This window comes from Melospiza melodia, chromosome 2 (assembly GCF_035770615.1).
Source record: "Melospiza melodia melodia isolate bMelMel2 chromosome 2, bMelMel2.pri, whole genome shotgun sequence".
NCBI lineage: Eukaryota > Metazoa > Chordata > Aves > Passeriformes > Passerellidae > Melospiza > Melospiza melodia.
Genome location: NC_086195.1, coordinates 129,190,711 through 129,216,922, shown reverse-complemented (window position 1 = coordinate 129,216,922; position 26,212 = coordinate 129,190,711). Strand labels below are relative to the sequence as shown.

Below are 26,212 nucleotides of genomic sequence, written 5' to 3'. Positions count from 1 at the left end.
TCTAGCCTTTCTTTTCCTAAAGCTTTGAAAAATAGGCATTTAGTATTAAGTGGTGTTGGGAAGATGAGATCACTAAAGAAAGGGCTTAAAATGCTATGTAATAAAATTTTACTTCAATGTCTAAATACAAAAATTAATATAGTGTGTTCTGCAACTGCTTTTTTGTTTTGTTGTGACACAGAGCAATTGATTTGTGTCTCTAAGTATGTGACTGCCTGAAATCCTCCCATATTCTTCCTGAAGACAGAGGACTCTAAGAACTAGTGAAAATCTGCCCCTTTGAAGTTTTGCTTCCAGCAGTTTTTATTACTCCATTCAAAACTGCTGTCTCTATGGCTTAACTGTTCTTCAGCAGATGGCATGGTATTTTTGTGGTGGTTAGTCAGCCACTTAGTGCAGATTGAAGACATTTTGCTTGTGTTTTTGCTTTAAAACAGTGTTCTTTTACAACAAAACCACCAACAGAATCTGACATTGGCATAATTTGAGTGCTGGGCTGGGTAAAAGGACTCGCTCCAGGCAGCTGCTTAATATTATTAGTGTCTAATCTGGCAGAATTTGATTTGATTGATACTTCTGGGGATTTATCTCTTACAGGGCAGGGGTGTGCTTCAAGTGACAGAGTTTGCTTCAGGGTTTGCCATCTGTAATATAACTGTTCATTTAAAGAAGAGTGCATGTCTCATCACTGAAGAGATATTATTTAAGAATACAAATATTGGTAGTGTTTCTCTGTGATCTGAAACTGAGATGTTCATAAAATCACCTTCTAGTGACCATGGCTAAAACATGTTGATGTGATAGAAAATTAGCTTTTGTTTAGCTCTGCTTAATTTAGGGAAGATGGTTTTAAACATCTATTTTGCTTTTGTTTAAATTCTTCCATCTTTATTAACAGTTTTATTGAACAAACAGAACTTGATCTTTGAAACTAGAAATTAAGACAAAATATATGGTCAATGTAGGCTGCTGTGGAGCTGAAAAACTTATTAGTAGCTCCTCAGTGTAGTTTCTCTGAGACTACAGTCCCTGAGTTTGCATATGCCAAATCTACATGTAATAGCTTTGTGCAGCTATTTTTAACACATGGAAATAATGCTGAAAGTGAAACTTTTTCATAAGCTCTGAGTAGGGAATGGTAGAGCAGCACAAGGGCTCTGTGGGCTTAGGCTGCTCAGTGCTGAGGTGTATCTCAGGTACATTGACTTGTCTTGTGTAAACCAGCCCATCTTGAACAGAGTCAGTGTCCTGTCTGCCAGGAGCTCAGCCAGACTTTGCTATTGTAAGCTTGATTTAAGTAGCAGTTCCAAACTTTAGGCTTCCACTTGTTTAGTGGGTGAAAGGGAGGGAAGGCAGGAAGAAGACATGTTCTCATCACTGGCTGTGGTGTTGAAAGAGTTGCACAGCATCTGATAAATCCTGATGTGAGCCATGCAAAGCTGTACTGCCTTTTGAACTTCCTTGAAGTTCCTCTACTTCTGTCTTCACCTCCATGAAAGAAGTGAACCCGATGGAGCTAGGAAGTAGATGGGACTGCATGGAAAAGAGTTGCTTTTTGCTACCCTGTTCTTTGTGGCATGCTGGTACCTGCATAGAGATAAGAAAACATCTAGTTAAATTTTAGAAGATGCACTGATAATTAAGCCTCCTGTTTCTGGCTTTTCCCTTTGCTGTCCTTTACTCAGAGAAGAGTCCCAACTCAGCTGTGCCCAAAACCTCTCTAAACATTGGAGTTATGGATCTTCACATGGTGGAACAGTCACCATCTTTTTGTAGCATGTGAATGGCTCAGGAAAGGTGATCACTAATAAATAACCTGACACTCTTGCAGTGCCTTGCCCTAGCTTTTTCTGAGAGTATCTTGGCAATCACATTGCAGACTTTTGGACTTCAGTGTTGCTACTGCTGCTGCCATCATCTTCTGCTAGTGGATGCAGAAATACACCATCTTAAGTGTGAAAAAGATTGTAGGTTTCCTCTTACTTGCTCTTAAATCACCAAGTTCCTCTGCTAAAACATCCCTTTGCTAGTGATAAGCATCAGGGGGATTTTGTGATGGCCAGGTTTGTTTCTAAACAGGAAAGATTTGCACCTGGAAGACTTGGCACTTTGTACCTAATAGGCAGCCAAGACCAGGCAGGCATCCCCCCTTGGCTTTGGACAGGCAAATCCAGGAGGCCTGAGGCCAAAATGAATAACTAGGAGCTGGATTCAGACCTCTGGAGTGCCTCTGTATGCTTAATTAAGTAGTACTGAAATGGATGAACAGTTTAACAAGTGTGATTCTTCTTGGCCTGAAAACTTAGTGGGTTGGAATTGTGCTGTGGGGGCTTCCTGAAAAGTAGCAATGGAGATAAAAACTCGGATCTGATTTTTTTTTTTTTCTATCTTGATAGGTTCCTTAGGGATTTTTATTGGTGGCATCAGACTTCTGGACAAGTGTCTTCCCATGCATTTTACCTCTGTGGTGCTGAGCTGTATGGGAACTGAGGCTGTTCAGTCATTAGAACAATAAACTTACAAGCCTGCCTTTTGCCAAAATCTGTAGCAGAGAGTAGCATGGGTCATAGCAAGTTGAAGCAGTCCATGAAGCATAAGAGCAGCACATGTTTAAGTCTGCTGCTGCTCTGATCTTCAATTTTCCTAATAAGCCATATGCAATAAGCTACCCCTGCAGTGGCACATTTTTAGCTTTGATATATTGCTAGCTCTTGGTCAAATTTTGTTTCAAAGCACTTTTGAGAGGAATTACACAAAGCTGTGCAGGGCTTAAAAAAGTAGCTTTATTCTGCCTCTTTATTTGTGACAGTGTGTAAAAGATGGTATTAATGAAGCAGTACTAAGAAGTCAGAACCCAGTCCTTTTTCTGGCTCTGGATGAAAACCAGCATGTTGTAGAATTGTTCAATAGTTTGGGTTCAGAGGAGCCTTTAAAGATCATCTTGCCTGCCTGCCATGGCAGACCAGGTGGCTCCAAGTCCCATCCAACCTGGCCTTGAACACTTCCAGGGACGGGGCACCTACTATCACCTTGTGCCAGTGTTTCACCATCCTCATTGCAGAAAATGTCTTCCTTATCTTTAATCTAAATAGCAAAGTGTCACCAAAGGAGAATCTAAGTATTTACTGATGGATACCTGAAAGTTTTTAAGAAGGAGAACTGTGTGAACATCAGGACTGTTTATTTTTTTACACCTTTGTCCTGGATGTGGCCATGGGAATGGTGCTTTGAGTTGCTTTCTCTCTCAGCCTGGGCAATGATTTTGGTGAATGCAATCATGTCTCTAAAATCCTCAGAACTATCCAACCACACCAGGGAAAGTCAAGGCAGAATTTTGATTGAGAACAAATTAAACAGGGTAAGGATCTTGTCGTGGGTAAAATGCTCTAATAAATTTGCTCATTAAAGCAGGGCAAGACAGGAATTGCACAAATGTCCAGGAAGCTGCAGAACTCTCAGGAAAGCATTATGACCATCTCTGTTAGGTGGGAGTTTTCACTACTATAGCTGCAGAATTCTGCTTCCCTTGGAAGAAGACTCAGATTTGAATTTGGAGGTGGCTTCCAGGAGGAGAGTGCAGCAGTATGCAGCTTTGAAAGATGTGTCACCTGAATATTGGCTGGTCTTTCACCTCCTTCTCCATTCCATAAGCCTGTGCTCTGCTGTCACAAGCACTTTATCAGTTGTGTGGCCTTGAGTGGAAGAACACAATCAAGCGGAGAGCACCTGGTCTCTTTTTGGGTGGAGCCTGGAACACATTCAGTCTGAATTTGTACAGCTTCCTGTCGGTTTCTCGGCTGTTTAGGTGGCCTGGAAAGGCCCAGGGTGGCCTTGGACAGCCGGAGCTTCAAAGGACGAGGAGAGACTTCAGATCTTTTCTCGGTCTCGCTGTTTATTAATTGTTTATCTAAAAGATTTTCTTTCAGCCCAACAGAGGTCTGCACAGCAAGCCAGCCATGAGCACACTGAGAGCCCCTGGGGCGGTCACTTATCTTTATACTCGAAATTACGTGTACAATATTTATCATTTTTCCCCAATACCTTTTACCCTTATTAACCGGTGCACTTTTAGTAAAGACCAATCCCAAAGTGCCACCATCACCACAGAAGATGGAGGCCAAGAAGAAGAACAGGACATGCCCCAATTCCTCCATCTTACTTCTTTAGACCCCCCTGTACAGAAATCCTAAACCCTGTGTATTATACTCTAACTAACTTATCCCTCCACCATTCACCCCAGTGAAATCCTCCCATCCTCATACAGGTGTCATCTCCTGTGTAGGATCAAAGTCCTGCCACCAGACACTTCTGGCAACATTCCAGGACTCCCGAGCCCCCCAAGGGTGTTCTCGGCCACTCTGCACATCAGTCCTGAGGTGCTGAGATCCCACAGCTTCCTTTTCAGTTGTTTGGTGAATCCCAGTCTTAGGCTTGCTCACTGTCTCAGAGTGAGAGTTGAAACTTCTGTGAAGGTTTGTAAGGAAATGCCTGTTGAGTTATTCTGGTGTTACTGTCCACCTGGTAGGAGTCATCTTGACGTGTTTATGCACTTTAGAAATTTGATTTGCATCTAATTTACCTTTTTGACTAAATACAGTGTCTTGAATATGATTGTGTGCCCTGGCAGCAAGGTTTCTGTAATCACAAACTGAGAAAGAGCAAAAAGAAGCTTCCTTTGTAATTTGCCACATTTGTTTTTTGAATTATAAAAACTAACCCATAAATCCATGCACTTAACTGTGAATTGGAACTAGAGACATCTCACATTTGTTGCTTAATTTCTCAAAAAAACTGAGTTTCACTTTAAGGCTCTCCTCTTCCATTCATGCCCTGTGAGTATTGAAGGTGATCTGTATCCTAGCTAACTTCCTTAAGTATTCCTCAAACTGGAGGCTGGAACCTGCCCATTTGAAAGATGTGTTTTTTCCTTTTCTTCTCTGTTTCCAAATAGCTCAAAGCATTTGCTGTTGCAGACCACAAATCCACACGGACTTGATTATTTTAAAGCTTGATTTGAGTCTTAAATGTGTAAGGCTTAAATGTAGACTCTCCAGTGTAAACATAAGGCATACATGTAAGTGATTTACATTTGTAGGACTCAGAACTGTTTGAGTGAATGATGGAAAGTTATCTCTGCTGCTCACTCACTTGTGTGAGTGTGAGAAGTGATACTTGCTTTCAAAAACTTTAAAAAGTTTATTAAAACCTTATCAAAAATACAACAGAAGATTGAATTGTGAAAATATAATGGCACCAGGAGCAGAGGATCTCTCCCACCATGAGCTCACCCACACAATGGAGGTTTCACCTTTTAACTCTTTACCCCCTCCCAGAGTTCTGTCCATGGACTCCTTCTTTGCTGTCCAGTGGTGGAGTTCACTTCCTCAAGTCTGGATTGGAGGTCAGGTGCTGCCATAGTGACAACCTGACCATCCCAAATGTCCCAAACTCAGGCCACCCCCAATAATAACACAAGGGGAGGTAAAACATAACTATAAATCTATAAAACTTCTCTTAACATATAGACATGATATTTGCCTTTTAATGGTGAGAGTCAACCATCACATTACTCATCTATCCCATGAGTTTCTTACAGCATTGGCTCTTGTAGGGGTTTGATGTCACAAATTATTAAGTCAGACTTGTATTTTATTGTTTTCTTACTCTCTACTGTCTTTTCTTGCCCTACATCTGCTTTTGATAAATTGTAGGTATAGGTATCTTAAGAAATTGGAAAGGGAGTATATGATTATAAATTAGGAATTTTTTCTTGTGGGAAAGCAGATGTAGCAAATGATGGTTTAAGAGGTTATGAAAAAAATCTTACAGCTGGCTGGCACCAAGTAGGGATGCAGCTTGTGTTAGTGTTAGCTTACAATACATGGATTGCACTTTTAATGTATCCAACTGTTTTCTAAACTGTTCAAAGACAGGGAGAGTGTTTTGTGTCTTCCTTATCTCTCCCATCTCAGAAAGCTGGTGCTGTAGGAATGGAGGTGGAACAGCAGCCTTGTGGATCTCCACCTTCAATCAGTCAGGATGCTCAAGAATTGAAATGTCTGCTTTGCTTTCTGGTCTTTCCCAGGCAGCAGCATGGACCTGGCCTGATGTTGGACAATTGCAGAGCAGCTCTCAGGGCCCCAAGCAACAGCAGTAAATCTGTCAGTCAGCACGTTCCAGTTGCTCTGCTCCTGGCTGACAATGGCTGTGAGCTGCTGCAGACACTGAGTGACAACACTGTTGGCTGAACTATCCCTTTCAAAAGGCTGGAGTTTCTGCTGTAACTGGCTTGGCTTTCCCAATTGCTGGAGGAAATTTGGTAGCAGGCCAGTGGCCTCTTCAAGTCCTCAATTAGCTTTTAAAGTGCTATGGAAGTGCTATTTTTAATAAAGTACTTTAAAAAATGAAGTCTTGGGCAACGTAGGAAGAATCCCAGGTTGGCTGATGGCATGTAGGTGATGTAATCAATTGGCTTATGGTTGACAGTTATTAAACCAAGCAGGATTGTGCTCAAAGCACAGCTTGTGCTGACTAAGCTGTAGCCTTGGACCTGCATTTAGCCTAGAAATGGAAACAAGATGTGGTCAGTCAGGGTTGAAGTTTCTCCCTGTTTATTCTGTAAACGTTTTAATCCAGATTTATGGCCTCAGCTTGCTGATCTCCATTGTGCAATCATAATTGCTTCCACCTAAGTCTGCTGTGCTGAAGTGATACACAAAATTTCCATGTTGCTATTCTTAATAGCTTAGTTTGTATTCCCCTTGTTGGATGACCAAAGATTTCCATGTAGAGGATTTTTTTTTGGCTGAGAAAAAAATTCTGTTGATGGTTGCTGCTTTTGTGACATGAAGTCCCTAAAATTTTAATCTTGTAAGATTTAACTTTGGATGTGGTCATGTTACTATTTTGAAGTTCTTGGAACAACAGTGGATGTACTGGGATTGAGTCAACCAATATCAGTAATTTTTCTGTCTTGCAGTGTAAATGGCCCTATTTGGCATCAAGGCAGCAAAGTTTAACTGTGCAAGGAATGAGTGGATGATGCTTGGCTTAAAAAGAAATACATTTCTTATTAAAACCAGATTTTATTGCTGAATTATTTTCTATAGCAGTTTTTATATGTCAGAAATTTATATTTAGATACTGATTCACCAGTTGAACAAGTATTTGACTATATGTATTGTTTTGAGAAGTCAGTCTGTGTAGATGTTTGTTCCTTGTCCTTTGAGCATGCATAGGAGAACTTAGTTACTACACTGGTAGGTTGTTAATGAGTGTTGATCAAATCACTGTGAGGAACTCACATGGCAAATGACCTTTCTAATAATTTCTCCATTATGTAAGTACTCTTTCAATGAGTAGAACACATTCCAGGAGGTTTTGCTGCCTAAATGGAGTGCTGTGAAAACTTGTAAGACTATCTCATGATCACCTAATGGAGTAAATCAAGAATGTTCTTCCAGTGTTAAACTGCATAAAGAGGAAGGGGAAATGTCATTCAATTATTACTCTTTACCAAAAACTTTTATCTTGGGTAAGGCTTTCTTGTATGTAGAAGGAAAACACTCCAGACTTTTGGAAAGAGACAAATTGGGAAGTGTGGAAGTGGAAGACATGGCAGCAGAGCTCTGAGTGATGTTCAGGATGGTCAGCAAACCTTGGCTTTGACCTGTGTAACCACATGTTCCATAGCCAACAGCCTTGGGATGCATTCACAGAGATGGGAGGTGTAAGGAGTAGTTCCCAGTAGGATCAGGGAGTCCAGGAGGTCTCAGTTCTACATTAGGTGTGTTTAGACCGAGCCCTTGGGTGATGCAGGACTGTTGGTCTGAGCAGTCTTAGCCCCCTCCCACCCCCTCAGCAGCCAGCAGAGCAGTGTTTCCTCATATGGGATGGCCCCTGAACAGCTCTGTGGCTGCTGGTGCTGTAAGCAGTTTGAGAAACTCAGGGGAAACCAAAGAAATTACTTAGATTTTTGCTTTAAATTATGCTATTATGGTGTTTAGGAGAAGCAGCAGTGTGAAGGAACTAAAGGCATCTGGTGACTTAAGTGTTTTCATTTAGAACTGTAGCATGTAAAAGTTTTAAATCACAAGACCTTGTTTATTAATATTGCTAGTACTGTTTGTTTCCATGTAAAACTCCCCTTTTTGTAATAAATACAATAATTTCTACTCTGTGTTAATTTTAAGAAAGATGTTAATGTCTCTCTTAGACCTGTTTTTGCCATCTTTTTCCTCTGCCTGTTTTTTTTTTCCCCCTAATAAATATGGTAAATAATTGGTTTTCTCTCTTCACCTGGAAGCCAAGGCTAACAATCAGTAACATGTCATCATAATCTTTTATTGATTCAATTAAGAAACCTATGTTTTTGCTACAGAAGGACCCAAAGTATAGTGGGAGATACTGAAGAATGTTTCATGTTCTTGACTGGGGAGCGGTGTGTTAGCTAAAGGGTACTTGCACTTTTTCTAAGGCTAGCCTGTGTTAACAATGCTTGTGTGTATCTATATTTCACATTAATGGTAATTTAGCTTAAGTGAGGTACCTGTAATTGCCTGCTCTCTCACCTGCAACCTGATCTATCTGTTGAAGTGAAAAATTGAAGAGATTTTGATACTGGATTGAATTTAAGGACTTGACTGTTTTCTTCATAAACTATGCAGATTGTCACAGAATGGTTTGGGGTTGTGGAAGCTTAAAGCTCATCCAGTTCCAGCACCTTGCACCTAGACCAGGTTGCTCCAAGCCCTGTCCAACCTGGTCTTGAGCACTTGCAAGGATGGGGCAGCCACAGCTTCCCTGGGCAGCCTGTGCCAGGGCCTCACCACTCTCACAGGGAGCAATTTCTGCCCAATGCCCCATCTAACCCTGCCTTCCTTGTGCTTCCTGATGTGGTATTTTGAAATGGAAGCTGACAGTCTGAGTTTGCATTCCTGTTGCTGGTTTTGAGGTGTTTGCACATGTGGGGAACCTTTATCACAGCTGTAACTTTTTCCTTGCAGGCTCCACAGAGCTCAGTGTGCAATTAAACAGACTCAGGTAACTGTTCAGAAAATAGGAAGGGAGATTGAAGAAAAGCTGAGATGTACATCTACAAGGAATGAACTGGTATGTTTGATTTATTAAAACCTTATTTATGGGCTTGCTGAAGCATCTGACTGATGTCTTGACTGTAACCTTTTTTTTTTTACACTTGTACCTGGAATCTTTCTTTACACCTGTCATTTTAAATGGGAATTCATTTGAGAGCTGTGTAATATCATCAGTGTGAGTCGTGAGTTACTCAGATGGATTGATAAATCAGTTATCCTGTTTTTACCTTTGTTTTGTACAATCATGCTATCAAAGCATAAACATTGTACAAAAGAGGTCTTTCAGGAAAAACAAACTTCTAATGATTTATATGAAACTTGACAGCAACCTGTGGTGGATTTAGAGTGAGGTGAGTCTATTGGCTGTATCTTCTTGCACCCTGACTCCCTTTGGATGAACAGAGTTCATGCAATTGCTGTCATTCAAGTGACATACTCATTTTAAACAGAAATTATACTAGATCTTACAATGGCTTTTGACATTTGGTTTTGCCTGGTCTCCTCTCCTCTCCTCCCCAGAGAAGTCTGTTGACATTAATTCCTGCTTTCTGCCCAGGAAAGCTGATCTTGGTTCAAAGATGCGTTGACAGAACAGGAGTGGTTTGTGGTACCTTCATTATGTTGGTACTCAGTGGTGTGTGTTTGGTGCCTTGTAAAGGACACATTTGCACTGTGATGTTAATTTATTGCTGTAAAGCAGATCCTGAGTTGAGAGTACTCAGCTAAGTTCCAAAAATGTCAGACTGGTTCAAGGATTTGACAAAATGGGAAAAATGGGAGATTGTTTACCCTCTGTAATTACAGGGGTTACATTGTAGATGAAGAGGTGAAGAGGTCACCTTCCATACAGGGCAATTTGTGAATCATTCCAACTCAGAGCTTCTTTGCCTTCTGGTATCTTGACTGTTTAACCATTACCTTTTCAGTTATGGATATGTTTGTTCCTCCTTACAAAGGCTTTTAATTTTTAAATATCTGAGAGCAAAACTATATCAAACAATACTAGTATGTTTTTGGCTGGAAGGAACCTTAAAGCTCATCCAGTTCCAAACCCCTGCCATAGGCAGGCATACCTTCCATTAGACAAGGCTGTTCCAAGCCCTGTCCAACCTAGCCTTGAACACTTCCAGGCACGGGGCAGCCACAGTTTCTGTGGGCAACTTGTGTCAGGGTCTCCTCACCCTCACTGCCAAGAATTTCGTTCCCAATATCTCATCTAACACTACTCTCTGGCAGTGGGAAGCTATTTCCCCTTGTCCTGTCATTTCAGGTCCTTGTCCAAACTCCCTCTACAGCTCTACTGGACAACTGGGGCTCTAAGGTCTCCCTGGAGCCTTTTCTGTTCTCCAGGCTGAACACTCTCTCAGCTTATTCTTTGTATCCTCTTATTCTCATCATCCTAGACTGGGAATTTAATCTAATAGTGCAGCTTGAATATCTTCAGCCTTTTTCCAGCTCCTACCTTCACTTTGTGTAGATTTCTTACTGCTCACCTTCCCTCTTGCTGGTGAGCTCTTTGCCAGGGAATGAATGCTCATCCTGCTGCTAGTGCTGGTGCTGTCAGTTTTTATGTCCTGGTGAAGCACTGTTCTTAATTTTTGGTCTGGACTCAAGAGAGATGCATCCCACAGGAGGATCAAGCACTGTGGCACACAGCTGCATTGCTTTCCTTCCAAAGCAGCAAAATTATTAATCTTTGGGAATCTGTTGCCTGTGGTAATCTTTGAACTCCATTCCTAGGCAGGGGCTAGTCTTGTCCTGTTTTTTCATTCTCTCCTACCACATTTTTATGGAACTGCTTCTGTGCAGAGAATTTTTTTTTTTTAATCTGTACTTTTTCCCATAGAAAAAGGAGAGTGAATGTTTACAGTTGAAGATCCTGGTGCTGCGTAATGAACTGGAGCGACAGAAGAAGGCTCTTGGTCAAGAAGTAGCCTTGTTGCACAAGCAAAAAAGTACTTTGCTTGACAGAGGTAAGTGTGGAAACCTTAGCCTAGTTTATGACTAGAATAAAAGTGCTGGTTTCTTTTCTATTTTCATTGTCTGGCTGTAATGTGCTGCTTGTGTTTTTTCTTTATCTGAAATTTGCAGCAAGGTGTAATTTTTTCACTCTGTGTTATACTGAGTTTTAGACAGCAGTTTCTGGTATCTTGTCTCTAAATAACTTCTTACTGTGACACTTCTCCAAAGCAATCTTAAATCTGTGTTTAATTGACATTTTATGAGAACATAGAAGAACTGCAGTATAGTACAGTAAACATTGCCATCATAAAGGAACTTCATGTCATGAGGGAAGTTGCTGTACCTGTGATTTGGATTCAGTTTTAAGTATTAGAAGACAAAAATCCCCTCTTAATATTTTATTATGTAAGTGACAGATTAAATACTCTGTCATAAAACTCTTCTTGGTATCATCCTTTACCAGGCAAGTCTCCTATAGTTAAATGTTGCATTACTGCCTCTTCAGAGCTCACCAAGACCAAACTATACACATACTTGATTTTGTTGCAGGAATTTTTGTTTTCAATACTTAGTTGAGTCTAAAATAATTAGTTACTACTAAAAAGGATGGTTTTTACCATGTACTTTATTCTTGCTGTGCAAGTATTGAGATCCCATAATTGGATTACTGCACTGTGTGATTGTTAGAGGAACAGGTATTAAAAGAAGATGAAATCTGATGGGTTGTGTTTGGCTGGGGAATGGTGTGTAGTGCATGAAGACAGGTGTTTCTCCTGTGCTGTCTGACAATCTCTAGTTTGGGAGCATAATATGGAAAATGGAAGGGTAAGAATAAGTGGAGGATTATTGCCAACATTTTGTCAGTATCTACTTTTAAAACTTTGGATAACTAAGAAAATATTTATACTATTTTTTTTTTTCCTCGTTCTTCCTGTTGCTTAGAAAATGCATTTGGGATTGAATACCAGAAACTTGAAGAGCATAATGAATCTCTATATGAATCAAGAAAGGAATGCACTGCTAAGAGGTAAAAGGACCTATGTTTGTTCTGTAACTGGAAAAAAAAAGATAAGCTTGAGAGCAAGCCATTGAAAATGGGACTTTTGGCACCAAATTCTTCTCATGTTGCCCTAAAACTTCTGTTAACATATCCCTGCTACAATTTGTAGATATCTAAAGTGATTACTAGTGGCAAGTCTAGAAGAGAAGAAAACTAATGCTTGGTTGTATGTGTAGACTCTGATAGGAGTTTCTGATATGTTTTAGTGTAACACAGCTTTGTAATACCTGATTCTTGTAGTCAAAATATGTCTGTGGTGTATGGTATGTATGAAAACAGAAATTAGCTTTGCATGCTGTATTTTTTTTTTGGGTGGATTTACATAACTTTTTGGAGTATAGGAGGTAATAATTGGAAAGCTGCTGAAGGGATATGACAGCTTGATACCTTTATTTGGAGCTTTTGAAGAAAATAATAGTTTTGGAATCTCTTTCCCCAAAGAGAACAGTTTTTGAAGATAAATGCCCAGCAGACTATTCGATGCAAGCAGCTGCTGTCGGAGCTGTCCTACATCTACCCCATTGATTTGGTATGTTTTCAACATCCTGACAATCTGCTCAATGTGAAATGTAGTTCCTATTTATTGCACTGCAAACAAATATTATGCTTTACTTGTGACAGAATCTGCTCTTTGCTCATTCTGTTTATTTCAGTTTTTGCTTACATTTGGTCTTCAGATTACAAACTTTACAGGAAGGGAACTTAGGCCACCACCTCTTACACAGTGTCCTCTATGAAAATAGAATAGTTATAATGTAATGGATGTTTTCCATTTTGTGTACAGTTCCATAAAGTAACCCTGACAGTAGGCTAGCTGAGTGCACAGAAAGATGTTAAATTGTTGAGATTAAAAATCTTCTATATAATGAATTAATATAAAGTTCTTCACTCTTTAAAAAAGTTGTATTTCTTTTCTGAACTGTGTGAGATATGGATTAAAATACTCTGTCAGTCACTCTTAAGTTTAGTTGAATATTTAGTTTTTTTATTTTTATTTTATTGTTTGTTAGGCTGGTTGTCGTGTTGTATGCAGGTTTTGGTGTTCTGGATGTTATTGTTTCATGCTCACTTTCCACTCTTGATGTTAAATTTACAGAACAACCAAAAGGATTACTTTGTTTGTGGAGTCAAGCTTCCTAATTCTGAAGACTTTCAAGGTAGCTGCATATTCTTAATGTAGTTGTTACAGTTAACACTGCTTCTAAACTTTGTAAAATTAAGAAAACTGGTAGCAATAGTTTGGGGTCCAAATTTTTGACCAGAAAGATATAGACTAGGAAAAAACTGACCACTTATTTGTTGGTACTTCCTAGCTAAAGCAAAGGAGGTTCCTTTTGACCCTTAGTAAAGTACCTCTGTGTTCTAAGACTGCATATCGAAACACTGGAACAGGTTACTCAGAGGGGCAGTGAAATCTTCATTCTGGGGGATGCTCAAAACCCAGCTGGACACAGTCCTGGGAACAGCCTGCTCTGAGCCAGGGGTGAAGTGCCTTCCAAGCTCAGTGATTCTGGGAAATATTGGTGTCTGACCTAGAATTCCGTTGGGGCTACTTTTAGTCCATAGATCTCAGTGGGGCAACAGGCATGAATCCCCATTTGGTTTGCTGTAGTTGCTGGTGAACTTGCCAAATAAATACCTTGCAAAAAAAGACTTTGAACATCTCTGACAGTATGGAGTACTTTACAAGTGACCTTCTACTTCAACTGTCAACCCTCATCCTATTCCAGAAACAAATATATGCCTGCCTGTATAACAGTTGTACAGGTAACTGCATGCATTCATCTATAAATGTTTAATGTGAACTGGAAATCCATTAAAATTTCCTTGAAGATTTCTTGCCCCCACTACCTGTTCACTCTGGTTTCTTGAGCAAAAACCTCCATCAGTTGTCTGACTCTATAAAGCCATACCATAGTGATTAACTTGTCCTAATAATATGTGTATTGAATGCTTGAATATTGGAGGAATAATCTTTAAAACAAATAAATTTGTCAGTAGGACAAAAATCAGTCTATTGCTTTGTTTCCCTAAATGTGGTAATGAACTCAGTTTGTTGACTCCTGAGGAATGAGTGTTGTGCCATCTTCCGGCCTATTTTCAATTTCCTGGTATTAATGAATTGCAAAAGAATTACTAATTCTTTATCCAAGTCTTTAGAAGAATTGTTTTGTGAGCAAGAAGTACTAAGCATCCAATTTAATGAAATAAGCAGTTAGATTTGAAACCCAGCTGTCTGGCATGGATTTTATCTCAGACTCGGTAGATACTAGCTTTTAAAAAACTAGGCATCAAAAACAAAATCCCTAGAAAACCAGTTTTGCTGCAAATTTTCAACCTTTTTTACAAAATCCATTTTGGCAGGGGTGTAACTTAAATACATACATACATCATACATCTCATAGAGCTCAGTATGGTTGTTGAATATCATTATAAGCTTTGTTGAAGGTCCTCTGTTCAGCTGGTTTCATGGATGCATCAGAAGGGATGACTGTTGTGCTGCCTGTATCCCTTAAGTGAAAGGAGAAAGGAGAAGCCTTTGTATGGCTAAAAGATGTAGTTTCAATTGCAAGATCTATGTGTATTCGTGGCAGGTGAAGCTTTAAGGTTGAAACTTTAACTGTCAAATTGAAAATTATACTTGTAAGCAATGGATTAATCTGAGTTTTTCCAGCTATTGGCAGAGAACAGAGTTCATAGCTTGGGGTCAGTGTCTCTCCAACTGATCTCACTTGTAAATAAGGAGGAATGCAGCTTTCTCCTGATCCCACTCACACGTGTCAGCTCCATCTAGAGAAACGCAGAAATCTTAATACTTGGGTTTTGTCTTGTGAATTTTGTTTCACTTTTCTCATCTCTTCTTCACCCTCCCCCATCCTGGCAGTGCAGCTTTGAAAGTAAAATTTGCAGGAGAACAAGCCATTCCCAGTTTTCTGTCCCTCATTGCAAGAGGCAAACACAACACAGTGAAGTGCAAACATTTGTAAAGCTCTCCAAAGTGACACCAGGTCTCCTTCTGTCCTTGAGTTCTGACTTCTGAGAGCTACAGTAATTGTTCTCTGAGAATAAAGATGAATATTAGGATTCAATGGATCCAATTAATAATAGCATCTTTTTGTCATTGACAGCAAAAGATGATGGAAGCATTGCTGTTGCCCTGGGCTATACTGCTCACCTAATTTCCATGATCTCCTTCTTCTTACAAGTGCCACTCAGGTATCCCATCATTCACAAGGGCTCCCGGTCTACAATCAAAGACAATATAAATGACAAGCTGACAGAAAAAGAGCGAGAGTGAGTATAATGTGAATACACTGATCTACTGTCTTCAACAAATCAACACCAAAAAAACCCATCTTGAACAGTTTGGGGCAGTCTGAGGTGATAAGGAATTTGAAGTTACTTGTTACTGCTTTCAGTAGCTGTGGAATAGTCGTTAAGTTTCTCTTGTTGGAATTTTGGGATACAGTAGAGTAACTCAGCTTTGTTATTCTGGGTCTGTTGCCATATATATGGCTTTGATTTGGCATCCAGTAATGCTAGAAAAACTTAAATAGTGTTTCTTAGTGTTTCATGAGTTTTGGTTTCTATTTGGAAAACTTGCCTTTTATGTTTTGCTACTGGCTATGGGAATAAACTGCAGGATAGCAAGTGTAGTTTCACTGGGGAGGTGCTGCCAGTGTCCTAATAGTGGTTGATAAATGGGAGGAAACAAATTGCTTTTTAAAACTCTATTTTAACACAGAGTTTTTTAATCAATTGAAAAAGCACAGTAGCCTGCCACCTACTGTAAATCAACTGAATATTCAACGTAGAGATCTTCAAATTCACTCTCTGAATGTCTTCTCCTGTGTTTTGGAGCTTTGTTTATTTTCCCACTGTCTTGGCCCAGTGTGCTCTAACATGAAATTAGTGGCAATTACTGGTTAAGGTTCCCTTTGTAGCCTAAAACCACTGAACTGCTAGGAATGCTACACTGACCATTGGTGGGAGGCCAACTGCTCTGTTCAGATTCTGGGCACTGGCAAAGTTTGCCCAGAGGCTTTATGGACTCCCCATCCCTGGAAGTTTTCAAGACCAGGTTGGATGGGGCTTGGAGCAACCTGGTCTAGCTGAAGGTGTCCCTGCCCTGGCAGGTGGTTGGAATGGGATGAGCTTGAAGTCCCTTACAGCTCAGGAATTATGTGACCCTGTATGTGTGTATGGATGGCTGCAGTCAGACTTGCAGCATCATTAAATTCATTTTTCCACAAAAGTTTGAAAAGGGAGCAAAGGAAATGAACTTGGGAAAAGTATTGACTTTTCCTGACTCTATTGACAGTAAGCTGTGAAAAAACAAATTCTTCTCTTTGGAAATATGCAGTTAAAGTATTACAGTATTTTAACACTAATTCCTCATAATCCAAATAAAGATGGAAGGGTTTTATTGTGCCTACTTGTCAGAATTTGGATGCTTGGAAGGGTCTGATTTCTCTTTGAAGGTTAGTGACTTTAGGCAGGATGGGCAAGGTAATTGGCCTTAAGATTTAAACTTGTCTTCCTGTTGTGACACCATAAAACACAACTATATAATTATGTCTTGCAGAGTAATTTTGATACCATTTTAATAACTTGTCCAAACACACTTCTAGTACCTTAATAGAACATTGACCTGTTTTGCCTCAGTATAGTTCTTGAAGCAGATAATCCTACTCCTTCCTGAACATCACTTCAAGAAGAGCTGCAAACTAGAACATCTGTATCTTGAAAACAAATTTCTGAGTAGTGGAGCTCCTTGTATGTGGGTGTGTAAAGATTAATTCAATTTCTTGTTCTGTCATACAGATTAGAAGGTTTAGTCCTTCATGCTGCAGCCTTCCAAACTCTTGTGACTTAATACTTGATTTCACAACAGATTTCTGAAAAGGAGAGATTTTATCTAAGTAAATTTATCTCTGTTGAGCTATTTACCTGTGTTGTGCGAGGTTTTTTCAGAATTAGCTCCTGCTGGAGATCTTCTCTTCCCAGCTATTGGAGACACAGTCCTCCAATAAAAATCATCTCCAAGGTTTTATGTCAAATGTCTTAAATTGCAGTTTTCTTTCTAAACTAATAGATCATGTTTCTCCCTTGCTCCTAATTGTGTTGAGCACAGCAGTTAACATACATTATTAGATTTTTTTATGTCAGTTACCTGTCCTTTAGCAGCTTTTCAAACTCAAACATAAATTGTTGAGTATTTGCAGTGATGTAATCCCTGTATTTGATCTTTACTATAACACATAGTGTCCTTATTATTGACTAGCTTTTACTTACATACTTGGCTTTTTTTTTTTTTCCATTGCAGGGTGTTGGAAGTTAGGATTTTTTCCTTTTTTTTTTTTCCTTTCTCAGGAAATTTTTCTCCCATTTGTTGTCCAAGGGATGGGAAGGACAGATGCATAAAAGAGACTAAAGATGTGGCCAGGGCTGGGGACGGGGCACAGTTTTCTTCTGTCTCTTAGCTGGAAGTTTTGTCTTGGAAAATGCAGAGATACTGAGAGAATTGGCTGGGAGTTAGGGGCTGGGCTGAGCTCTCATTCTCTCTGTCAAGAGCAGGCTTGTGCTGCTGACTGTGGCAGTAACTGCACCAAAGGGGAAGGTGCTCAATGGCCAAGAGAAGGCTGTGGTTCTGTTTCTGTTTTTATTTTGTTGTTGCTGCCATTGTTGTTGTTTGTTTGTCTTGTTATACATATATATATTTGTAAAGCACTGTTACTCTTTTTCCCATATCTTGGCCTGAAAGCCCTGTAATTTCAAAGTTACAGTAATTTGGAGGGAAGGGGTTCATGTTTTCCATCCCAGTAAAGTTCCCACTTTCCTTGGCAGGCACTTGTCCTTTAAGCCAAGACACTGGGTTTCTCTGAGATCCTTATTAGGATCTTTCTAGAAATTCTAGAGATTTTTTGTTGGCGTAAATAGCTGAGGTGTTCGCTCAAGAGCAAATTCATAAGTACAGGTGTTTGTTTTTAAAGTCATACCGTATAAAGATGTTACTACACTTTCAAGTTTCTTTACTGACTTCTCTAAGCCCTCCTGTTGAGCTGGTTAAATACTTTGAGAGCTTTCAGAATGTCAGTAACTTCTGGGAAATGCTTCATCTGCTTCAGATTGGTTTACTTGCAGTAAACCAATCCAGTCACCATGAGGACCTTGAGAACTTAGTTTTTTTCTGTTACAATAACTGTTACATTGGGACTTTGAAGTAGGAGGTTGTGGTGAGAACTTAGCTCTTGTCTGGCCATAGCACTGAACTTAGAATGTAAGTACAGAGTGACTACCAGTAGCATATAGCATATGGTCAGCCTTGTAATTGTAGAGATATTAGTGTTTGTAATCTGTTGAATAACTGTTTCTTTCGTGTATTCCAAAAGCTGATTTTGGTACTACCAAAAAGCTCTAAGTTTTCTCCAATGCTGTCTAGTTTTATGAGTTTTTGAATTACCATGTTAAGGCAAGAATCTGATTTTAACAAAATTTCCCATTAACTCGCTTCTTCAGTGGTCCCTTCCAGCATCTCCAGAGTGCATGTAATATGTAGGAAGAAAGAATTCTCAGAAGTTCTGGAGTCTGAAAGATTTCAAAGCAATGAGTGCACTTTGAGTCAGCTTGCAGAGCATGCTATGTTTGACAGGAGTGCTGACCTGCTGGAGGGGGCAGGAAAACTCTGCAGAATGATCTGGACAGGCTGCATTGATGGGATTGGCCAGTTGTATGGGGTTCAACAAGGCCAAGGGTTGTATCCTACCCTTGGGTCACCACAACCCCATGGAATGCTGCAGGCTTGGGGCAGAGTGGCTGGAAAGCTGGGAAGGGCTCTGGGGGTGCTGATCAGCCATGGCTGAACATGAGCCCAGGTGTTCCCAGGTTGTTAGCGTTCAAAAACACATAATCACGGGGGATTATATGCGGTGCTTTTTATTAAGAGCTCTGGGAATCGGGGTATATTCAACCCAAATCTGACTCCGACCATACATCCGAAATGATCATGTTTTATACTCTATCGTTACATAACTTTCATGTTAATTATTAAACTTATATTGTTCTATTGTATACATAAATTTAGCCCCTCTCTGAATTTCCAACATAGTTTCTCACTATTCTTCTTATGGTTATATAATAATTACATTTAATTACTAAACAATCATCACATCTAACAATTATATAATTTATCATACTGCTTACGCAGGTGCAGTTGATCTGGGAAAGCACAAAGCCTAACATTTTAGATTCTATCTTTAACTTTTTCCAGGGTTCCACTATCAAGGTGATGAGGAGGCCAATGGCACAGCCAAGGGCAGTGACTGTCCCCCTGTGCTGGGCACTGGTGAGGCACTTCCAATCCTCCCTGTCTTTCAGCAAGACAGACATTGAGGAGCTGGAGCATGCCCAGAGATGGGGATGGAGTTGGGGAAGGGTCTGGTGCACCAGCAGAGACTGAAAGAGTTGGCAGAGCTCAGGCTGGAGAAGAGGAGGCTCCCACTCTTCTCAAGAGGGGACCTTTTCACTTTCTACCACTCCACAGGAGTGTGGAGCCGCGTGGGGGGGTTTCTGTTCCCAGGTAACAAGTGACAGGATGAGAGGAAACAGCCTCAAGTTGTGCCAGAGAAGTTTTAGGTTGTATATTAGGAAACATTTCTTCCCTGAAAATGTTGTCCAGCCCTGGTCCAGTCTGGTACAGTGGTGGAGTCAACATCCCTGGAGGGGTTTAAAAGCCACGTGCATTTAAAAGCCACTTGAAACATGGGTTAGTGGTGGCCTTGGCAGTGCTGGACAAGTGGTTGGATTTGAGATGTTCTCAAAGATCTAAGAACTTCAATGATTCTGTGATTCTCTGGGTATGTAACTCCCACATTAAAGCTACTTAGACAGCAACGTGTTCCTCTCTGCAGTGATGAACAAGTTTGCTTGCAGAATAAATCACCCAAATTCTTTGGCAGTGTTCTGGTGGAACTGAAACCTAACACTTCATCACATCCTCAATAACAGGGTGAGAATGCTAAGATGAAACTATTTCTGATATGTTCTGAGACTGTGTTTCTCAAGCCCTGTATTTAATGCTTCTGTTAGTCTGCTCACAGATTTTTAACAAAGAATGGCTCCCACTTTAGGGCAAAATAAGGATTGTTGTGGCTGGAGTGAGACATACATAGTGACATTCCCTGTGCTGGTGTTGCTGCTCATTTTATAGTCTTTTTGAGTATAAACAGCTTGGAAATACATATATATATATATTCCTCTAAGAGGAAAAATAGGTTTTTTTAAGTTAGTCACCTTTCTGATTTGCTTTGTATATCTGGACAAGTGAAATGCATATTCAGATGAATTATTTATGTTGAATTTTTGAGCTATCACTCCTATTCTATGTCTCTTGAAGATTGTCAAGAGCTCTTACTTCCCTGCTAGGTAACTTGGAACTGGAAACTATTTCAAGAAATAGTTTTACTAACATTATTTCTCTGTGATAATAATACAGAGAAATCAAATAGTACACACAATCTGATGGATGTTACACCTTCTTCCCAACAAAATGTGTTAAGGGAGGACTAGTAGGAGCAGTAGGAAGAAAGTTGCCACCTCGATGTCATACTTCAGGTTGGGGAAAAAATGAAGAGGTAAAAAATGGCATCAATGCCTAAAAAGGTTTTATATTTAAAAGGTAGCAAGAACATTGTCATGTGCAAGCGGCTGGAGTTGCCTGATCTCCAAGAAGGGCTTTTTAGGACTTTTTTTTTTTGGGGTCATATATTTAAATATTGAACTTGTTAGTATTCAGTGTTATAAAGGCCAAAAATATATATAGAATTTAAAGATAAACAAACAGGACCCAGACAGTGATGGAAGAAACCTGATCTAGTCTGGTGCATTTTTTGCAGGAATATTTGGCATTAGTTAGTCTGAGATGTCAGTAAACAACTGTAAAGCTTTCCTTGGTATTTTGTAATTTAGAAAAAGATTTAATTTTTTTTCTTCTTCTTCTGTGTGTGACAAAGGATTGAGACAGCTACCATGCAAGTCTTGGGCATGTACATTGAGGCATTTGACATCTTTGAAGTTGTTTTATGACTTTGATGTACCTCAGGTACCAAAAGATGTATGAAATGGTGTAAGGGGGAGTGAAATTAAGGATGTTACCATGGGTTACTTGTCCTGTCTAAATTCCTTTTGTTGTCATTAAAGTAGGAAACATCTGTCTATTGTAATACTGGGCCTTCATAGAAAACAAGATCAAAAGACAGCTAAATAATAATATAGTTACAGCTCAAATTTGTCTTTTTATGCAGCTCACCCTGATGATTATTGAAAACCTCAAGCAAGCCAGAAGATTGCAGTGATAGGCAGTTTTTGTTTTGATGTTTGATTTCTCTAGGTGCTGATGCTTTGAAGGCCAGTTTGAATTCATTGCTGTAGCCCTTGTGGGAAGGGCAAATGTATAAATAAAAAAAAACAGGTCACCCTCCACTGGGGTGGTGCAGACCTGTTGCAACTGAAGGGTGCATAAAGCATGAATCAGAGGTGCCCTTCTTGGGTCTTCAGAGTGGTTCTGGATTCCTTAAGGATGCAAAGCATTGAGTAAGTTTATCTTAGTTGATGTGCAAGGTCTGCAGCACCTTTGCATGTGGGGAATGCTGATGTATCTCCACAGTTTGTTGACTGAACCTTGAACTCAAACCCCAGCAGACTGGATTAGTCCAGTTTGGGGTGCTTTTCCTTAGTTTAGGAAACCAAATTTCAGAGAAGATTAAGTAAATCAGGCAGGATGTATTTTGAATCTACACATACTCAAGCAATTATTTTGGTGTATTGGTGTTGTATTTTAGACCTACTCATTTGCACTTCTCAGAAAAGCTGGTATGTTGTGTGTGGTTCACACAGTGTTATATTGTGGAAAGTGAGTTACTGACAGTGGAAGTTCTGATGTAAAAAGTTTCTTTTCAGGGTAAAATAGGAATAAAGCAAACATATGGGATTCCTTGCCAGTTCTGCTCCAAAAAATGCTTCCAAATTATCTGTCTCGATGTATTATCTTTAATTTCTTTGAAGTGTGGTTAGCTGGATTTGCAAGTAAATGGAGATAAGTGTTGCTGAACTGGCCTATGGATAATTTTGGAGCATTTGCAATCCACTTGTTGAATGAGCATAATCTGTAAGTGATCCTCCTTATTGTGGCCTTACTCCAGTTTGGAAGAATGGGAAAACAAGAATTTCAGCTGCAGTAGACTTAGTACAACACCACTGAAGTTGTTATTGCTCTGTGCCTGGTAACAGATAAGTCACTTGCAAACAAAGCAGTCTGAAAAATCAGAACACGAGCATGTGAAGAATAACTTTTCACTGACGTTAAGATTTTCCAACTCAATTGACACATCTTTAATCATATTTGGTACTTTGGCTGAGGTCATGAAATGGCAGCTTTGGGAAGAAATCTTGGCAAACTTAGATGGAGGGAGATGGTTGCTTGAGAAATCCAATAGCTATCAAAGAAAAGTTGATTCTTTGGGGCAGATTGAGTGTGTGTTAAGGGTTCAACTGTATTGCTCAAAGAATTCTGTTTGCCATGAACTTATCTTGAACTGTATTTTTACATTCTACAATTCTTGAGGATATTTAGCTAGAATCCTGGCTTATTTGATTCTTGATTAGCAAAACAATACTTTTGCCTTCATTGAGTCAGCAGATATTGCTGTGTGTAGATAAAGAATTAGATCAGGTGTTGTTTAATGAATTTAGATAATGTTAACACTGTTTCTGGGAACTAGAAGTTTTAACATGCTCTTGCCCAGTCTGAGAAAGCAGATTTTGTTTACAGCAGTATTTGAGACCACTGACCCCAGACATCTGAGACCAGCTGAGAAATGTTTCTGTGAAGACATACTAGTCTTAATCTACTCCCATTGGAAAACGAATGTTGAGATTTTTTTTTTTCCAAAACATTACTTCATTTTTTAAAATAAGCAGGGACTTGACCTGTATAGAGTGTCTTCTAGTTAAAAATGATTCTTCAGTGGTAGTGAGATTTAAAGTTCTGATAGCAAGGTTGTCTGCTCTGTCCTTACAGATAGTCCATGTATTGTGGCATTGATCATGGCTTGCATGGTGCAAGCCTTGAATCCAAGCTGAAATATGTCACAGAAATGCCTAATTTACAAAAAGCCATCAGTGTCACTGGCTCTATAGATTCTTTGCTGTGATTTTGAGGTGTTTGAAATCATTTGCTGAAGCAATAGAATGATACCCTCTTGTACAAAGTGGTGACTGTCTTGTCAGGATTTGCCTGACTTTCATAATTTGGGTATTGGCTTTTATTTTCTTTCCACAGTCTGTACATACTGAAGCTATTGTGCATTCCCCAAGAGCAAGGTCACAGCGGTTACACTTAGCATGGAAAGATGCTTCTGCTTTTGATTATCATCATCTGAACAGTTCAGAAATGCATTTTGAAAATACATTTCATAAAGTTAAACTAATGTTTTATTTCCCCAGTAAATGAATTCTTTATTTATTGTTTAAAGCTTGAATGGGGATATGCTTTTTTCTTCATGGCAGTCTATATTTTTGTCATCAAATTTGTTTTACAAGTGTAGCTTTTTTTGTTAAGTAGGTACTCAAAACCATGTAGTAATCCAGTCTGAATTTGCTTGTGATTTGTAACACATATTTATATCTTGATCTGTAATTACAAGCAAAATGCATGCTTGTAATCCTTTCTTCTGTCTTTTCATTTAATTTTGGATCTTCTGCAGGAGATCTGTGCAGTCTCTGCTCTGAAGCTGATAGAGTTGTGGTGCAGCTTATCTGAGAAGGAGACTGGTTTTAAAGGAGTGCAGCCAAAGCTTCTTGTGCCTTGATCTTCAGGTGGAGTGCTAAGATGTTAGGAATGCTGGATATTTTGGTGCTTATGGCTCTTGAGCAGTTATTTGTCCTAGTATTTGATTTGAAGTGTCCTGAGAAATTGTGATTTCAAGAGAGCTGTCTGGACAGTGGTGGTCCTTCTGACTTAAAAGGCTTTCAGGGTTTAATGTCTTCTGGTTCAGAGAAGCCCCAGGACTTTTAAATCACACAAACTTCCTCCTCTGAATACGACATTCCATTACAGTGAGCAAACAAGGTGTGGTGAGGTTGGAGGGAAAACACCAGTTCTTTCCTCCCCTGCCTGCCCCCCTTGCAGACCCCAAAAGGGGGTGAAGCTGAAATAACTCAACCTTCAGTAAATATTTAAACCTTTTCTTCTACATTCCTCATACTTCAGACATATCAAGCAAGAACTTGTGGCTTTTTCAAGCCATTATCTTACCTGGATTGTGCTATTTAGTCCTGTCCTCACACAAAGTGCCCTATCCATGGTCTAAAGCTTAAAACTAATTTTTTTTTTCTTAACTGACCCGTTTTTAGTAGCGTTGTGAGACACACAATTTAGTAACCATTGTGAGACACAAATTGTTCCCCCAGATTTGGTAGATGCTCTGCTATGACATGATAGTCACAGAAATTACATCAGTTCTTTATCTGTATGGTAATGAATAACTGGGTTTCAGCTGCATTCTGCAAGTCTGTGCTGCAGCCACCTCTCTGCAGTCATTCTGCTTACTGTCCTTGAAAATGAGAAGTGAAAGAAAAAGCCAGATTGAGTTTGTTCTCTGATAAATTTGACACAATTGGGCAGGAAGTATCAAAGATAGTGTAAATACAGTCATGTGAAAGTGCAGTGGTGTCAGCTTCATTTAATCTTTGGATTAAGATTCCAGTCTGCACTTAACTACTGGGTAATGTCGTGATGTCAAAATGGACAACAGTGATGATTGTTGTCCTCATGATTTCGAATTGTGACCTGCACTGTTTATCTTCTAAGCCAATGGCATGGACTGTGAGATGGAGTTTGCCAATGTCACCAAGCTGTGTGGTGCTAGAGGGAAGGGATGGCAGAGGGACCTGGACAGGCTGAAGAGTTGGGCCTGTGCCAGCCTTGTGAAGTTCAGCCCAGGCCAAGTGCAAGGTGCTGCACATCGTAGCAATCCCAAGCACAAGTTCAGGCTGGGTAGAGCATGGATTGAGAGTAGCTCTGAGGAGAAGGACAGCTTGGGAAGATGGCTTGGATGAGAAGCTGGACATACCCTGGCCATGTGTGCTGGCACCTGGAAGCCCCCATGTGCTGGGCTGATCCCACAGCATGGGCAGCAGGGAATGGGGAATTCTGCTCCTCTGTCCTGCTCTGGTGAGACCCCACCTGCAGAGTTGCCTCCAGCTTGGGTCCAACATCAGAAGGACGTGGAGCTGCTGGAATGAATCCAGAGGAGGCCACAGAGGTGCTCCAGGGGCTGTAGCCCCTCTGCTCTGGAGGCAGCCTCAAAAACAGAAGGTTCCATGGAGATCTGAGAGCTTTTTCCAGTGCATGAAGGGGCTCCAAGAGAGCTACAGAGGTATTTTAGGCAAGGGCCTGGAGATATGGCACAAGGGAGGATGGCTTCCCACTGCCAGAGTGCAGGGTTAGATGGAATTTTGGGAATAATTTTTCCCTGTGAGGGTGGGGAGGCCCTGGCAGAGGTTGCCCAGAGAAGCAGTGGCTGCCCCATCCCTGGAAATGTGCAGGGGCAGGTAGGACAGGGTGTGGAGAAACCTGGTCTAGTGGGAGCTGTCCCTGCCCATGGTAGGAGGTTGGAACAAGATGGATTTTCAGGTCCCTTCCAACACAAACCATTTTGTGATAATTAAGTGTTCCTAAAACATAAGTATCCTAATGTAGCTTATAAAGCTGCAAATATTACTGGTCCTTAAAGTTTTGAATCACTTGGAAAGTTAAGGCTATGTAACATAATTCCAAACTAGATTTGGAATTTTACTTGGATTTGCCAAATGAGATGTAATATGATATTTACATTGTGCCAGACTTTGTCCTGTGCAAGACAGTTGGATGTGATGTGTAAAAACCATTATTTTACTGACTTCTTCCCTTAAGAGCTTTCTGAAGTACAGATTAAACTTTGATACTTTAATATAATTTGGGATATGGCAGAGGTCTGAACTGAAGAGAGAATAGAAGATCTAAAACATATGGTGTATTACCAAAGTAGAAGCAGGT

General features: G+C 40.0%; 1 protein-coding gene across 1 annotated transcript in view; it reads left to right on the top strand.

Moving 5' to 3' along the window:
• The window catches only part of UVRAG (UV radiation resistance associated), an 87,934-nt gene that overhangs the window by 24,625 nt on the left and 37,097 nt on the right, over positions 1–26,212 (top strand). Inside the window, exons 7-12 of the mRNA XM_063150001.1 lie at positions 9,006–9,111; positions 10,942–11,068; positions 12,000–12,084; positions 12,559–12,646; positions 13,214–13,274; positions 15,246–15,411. Coding sequence (XP_063006071.1) covers positions 9,006–9,111; positions 10,942–11,068; positions 12,000–12,084; positions 12,559–12,646; positions 13,214–13,274; positions 15,246–15,411 — 633 coding nt within the window. The remainder of the gene's footprint in view (positions 1–9,005; positions 9,112–10,941; positions 11,069–11,999; positions 12,085–12,558; positions 12,647–13,213; positions 13,275–15,245; positions 15,412–26,212) is intronic.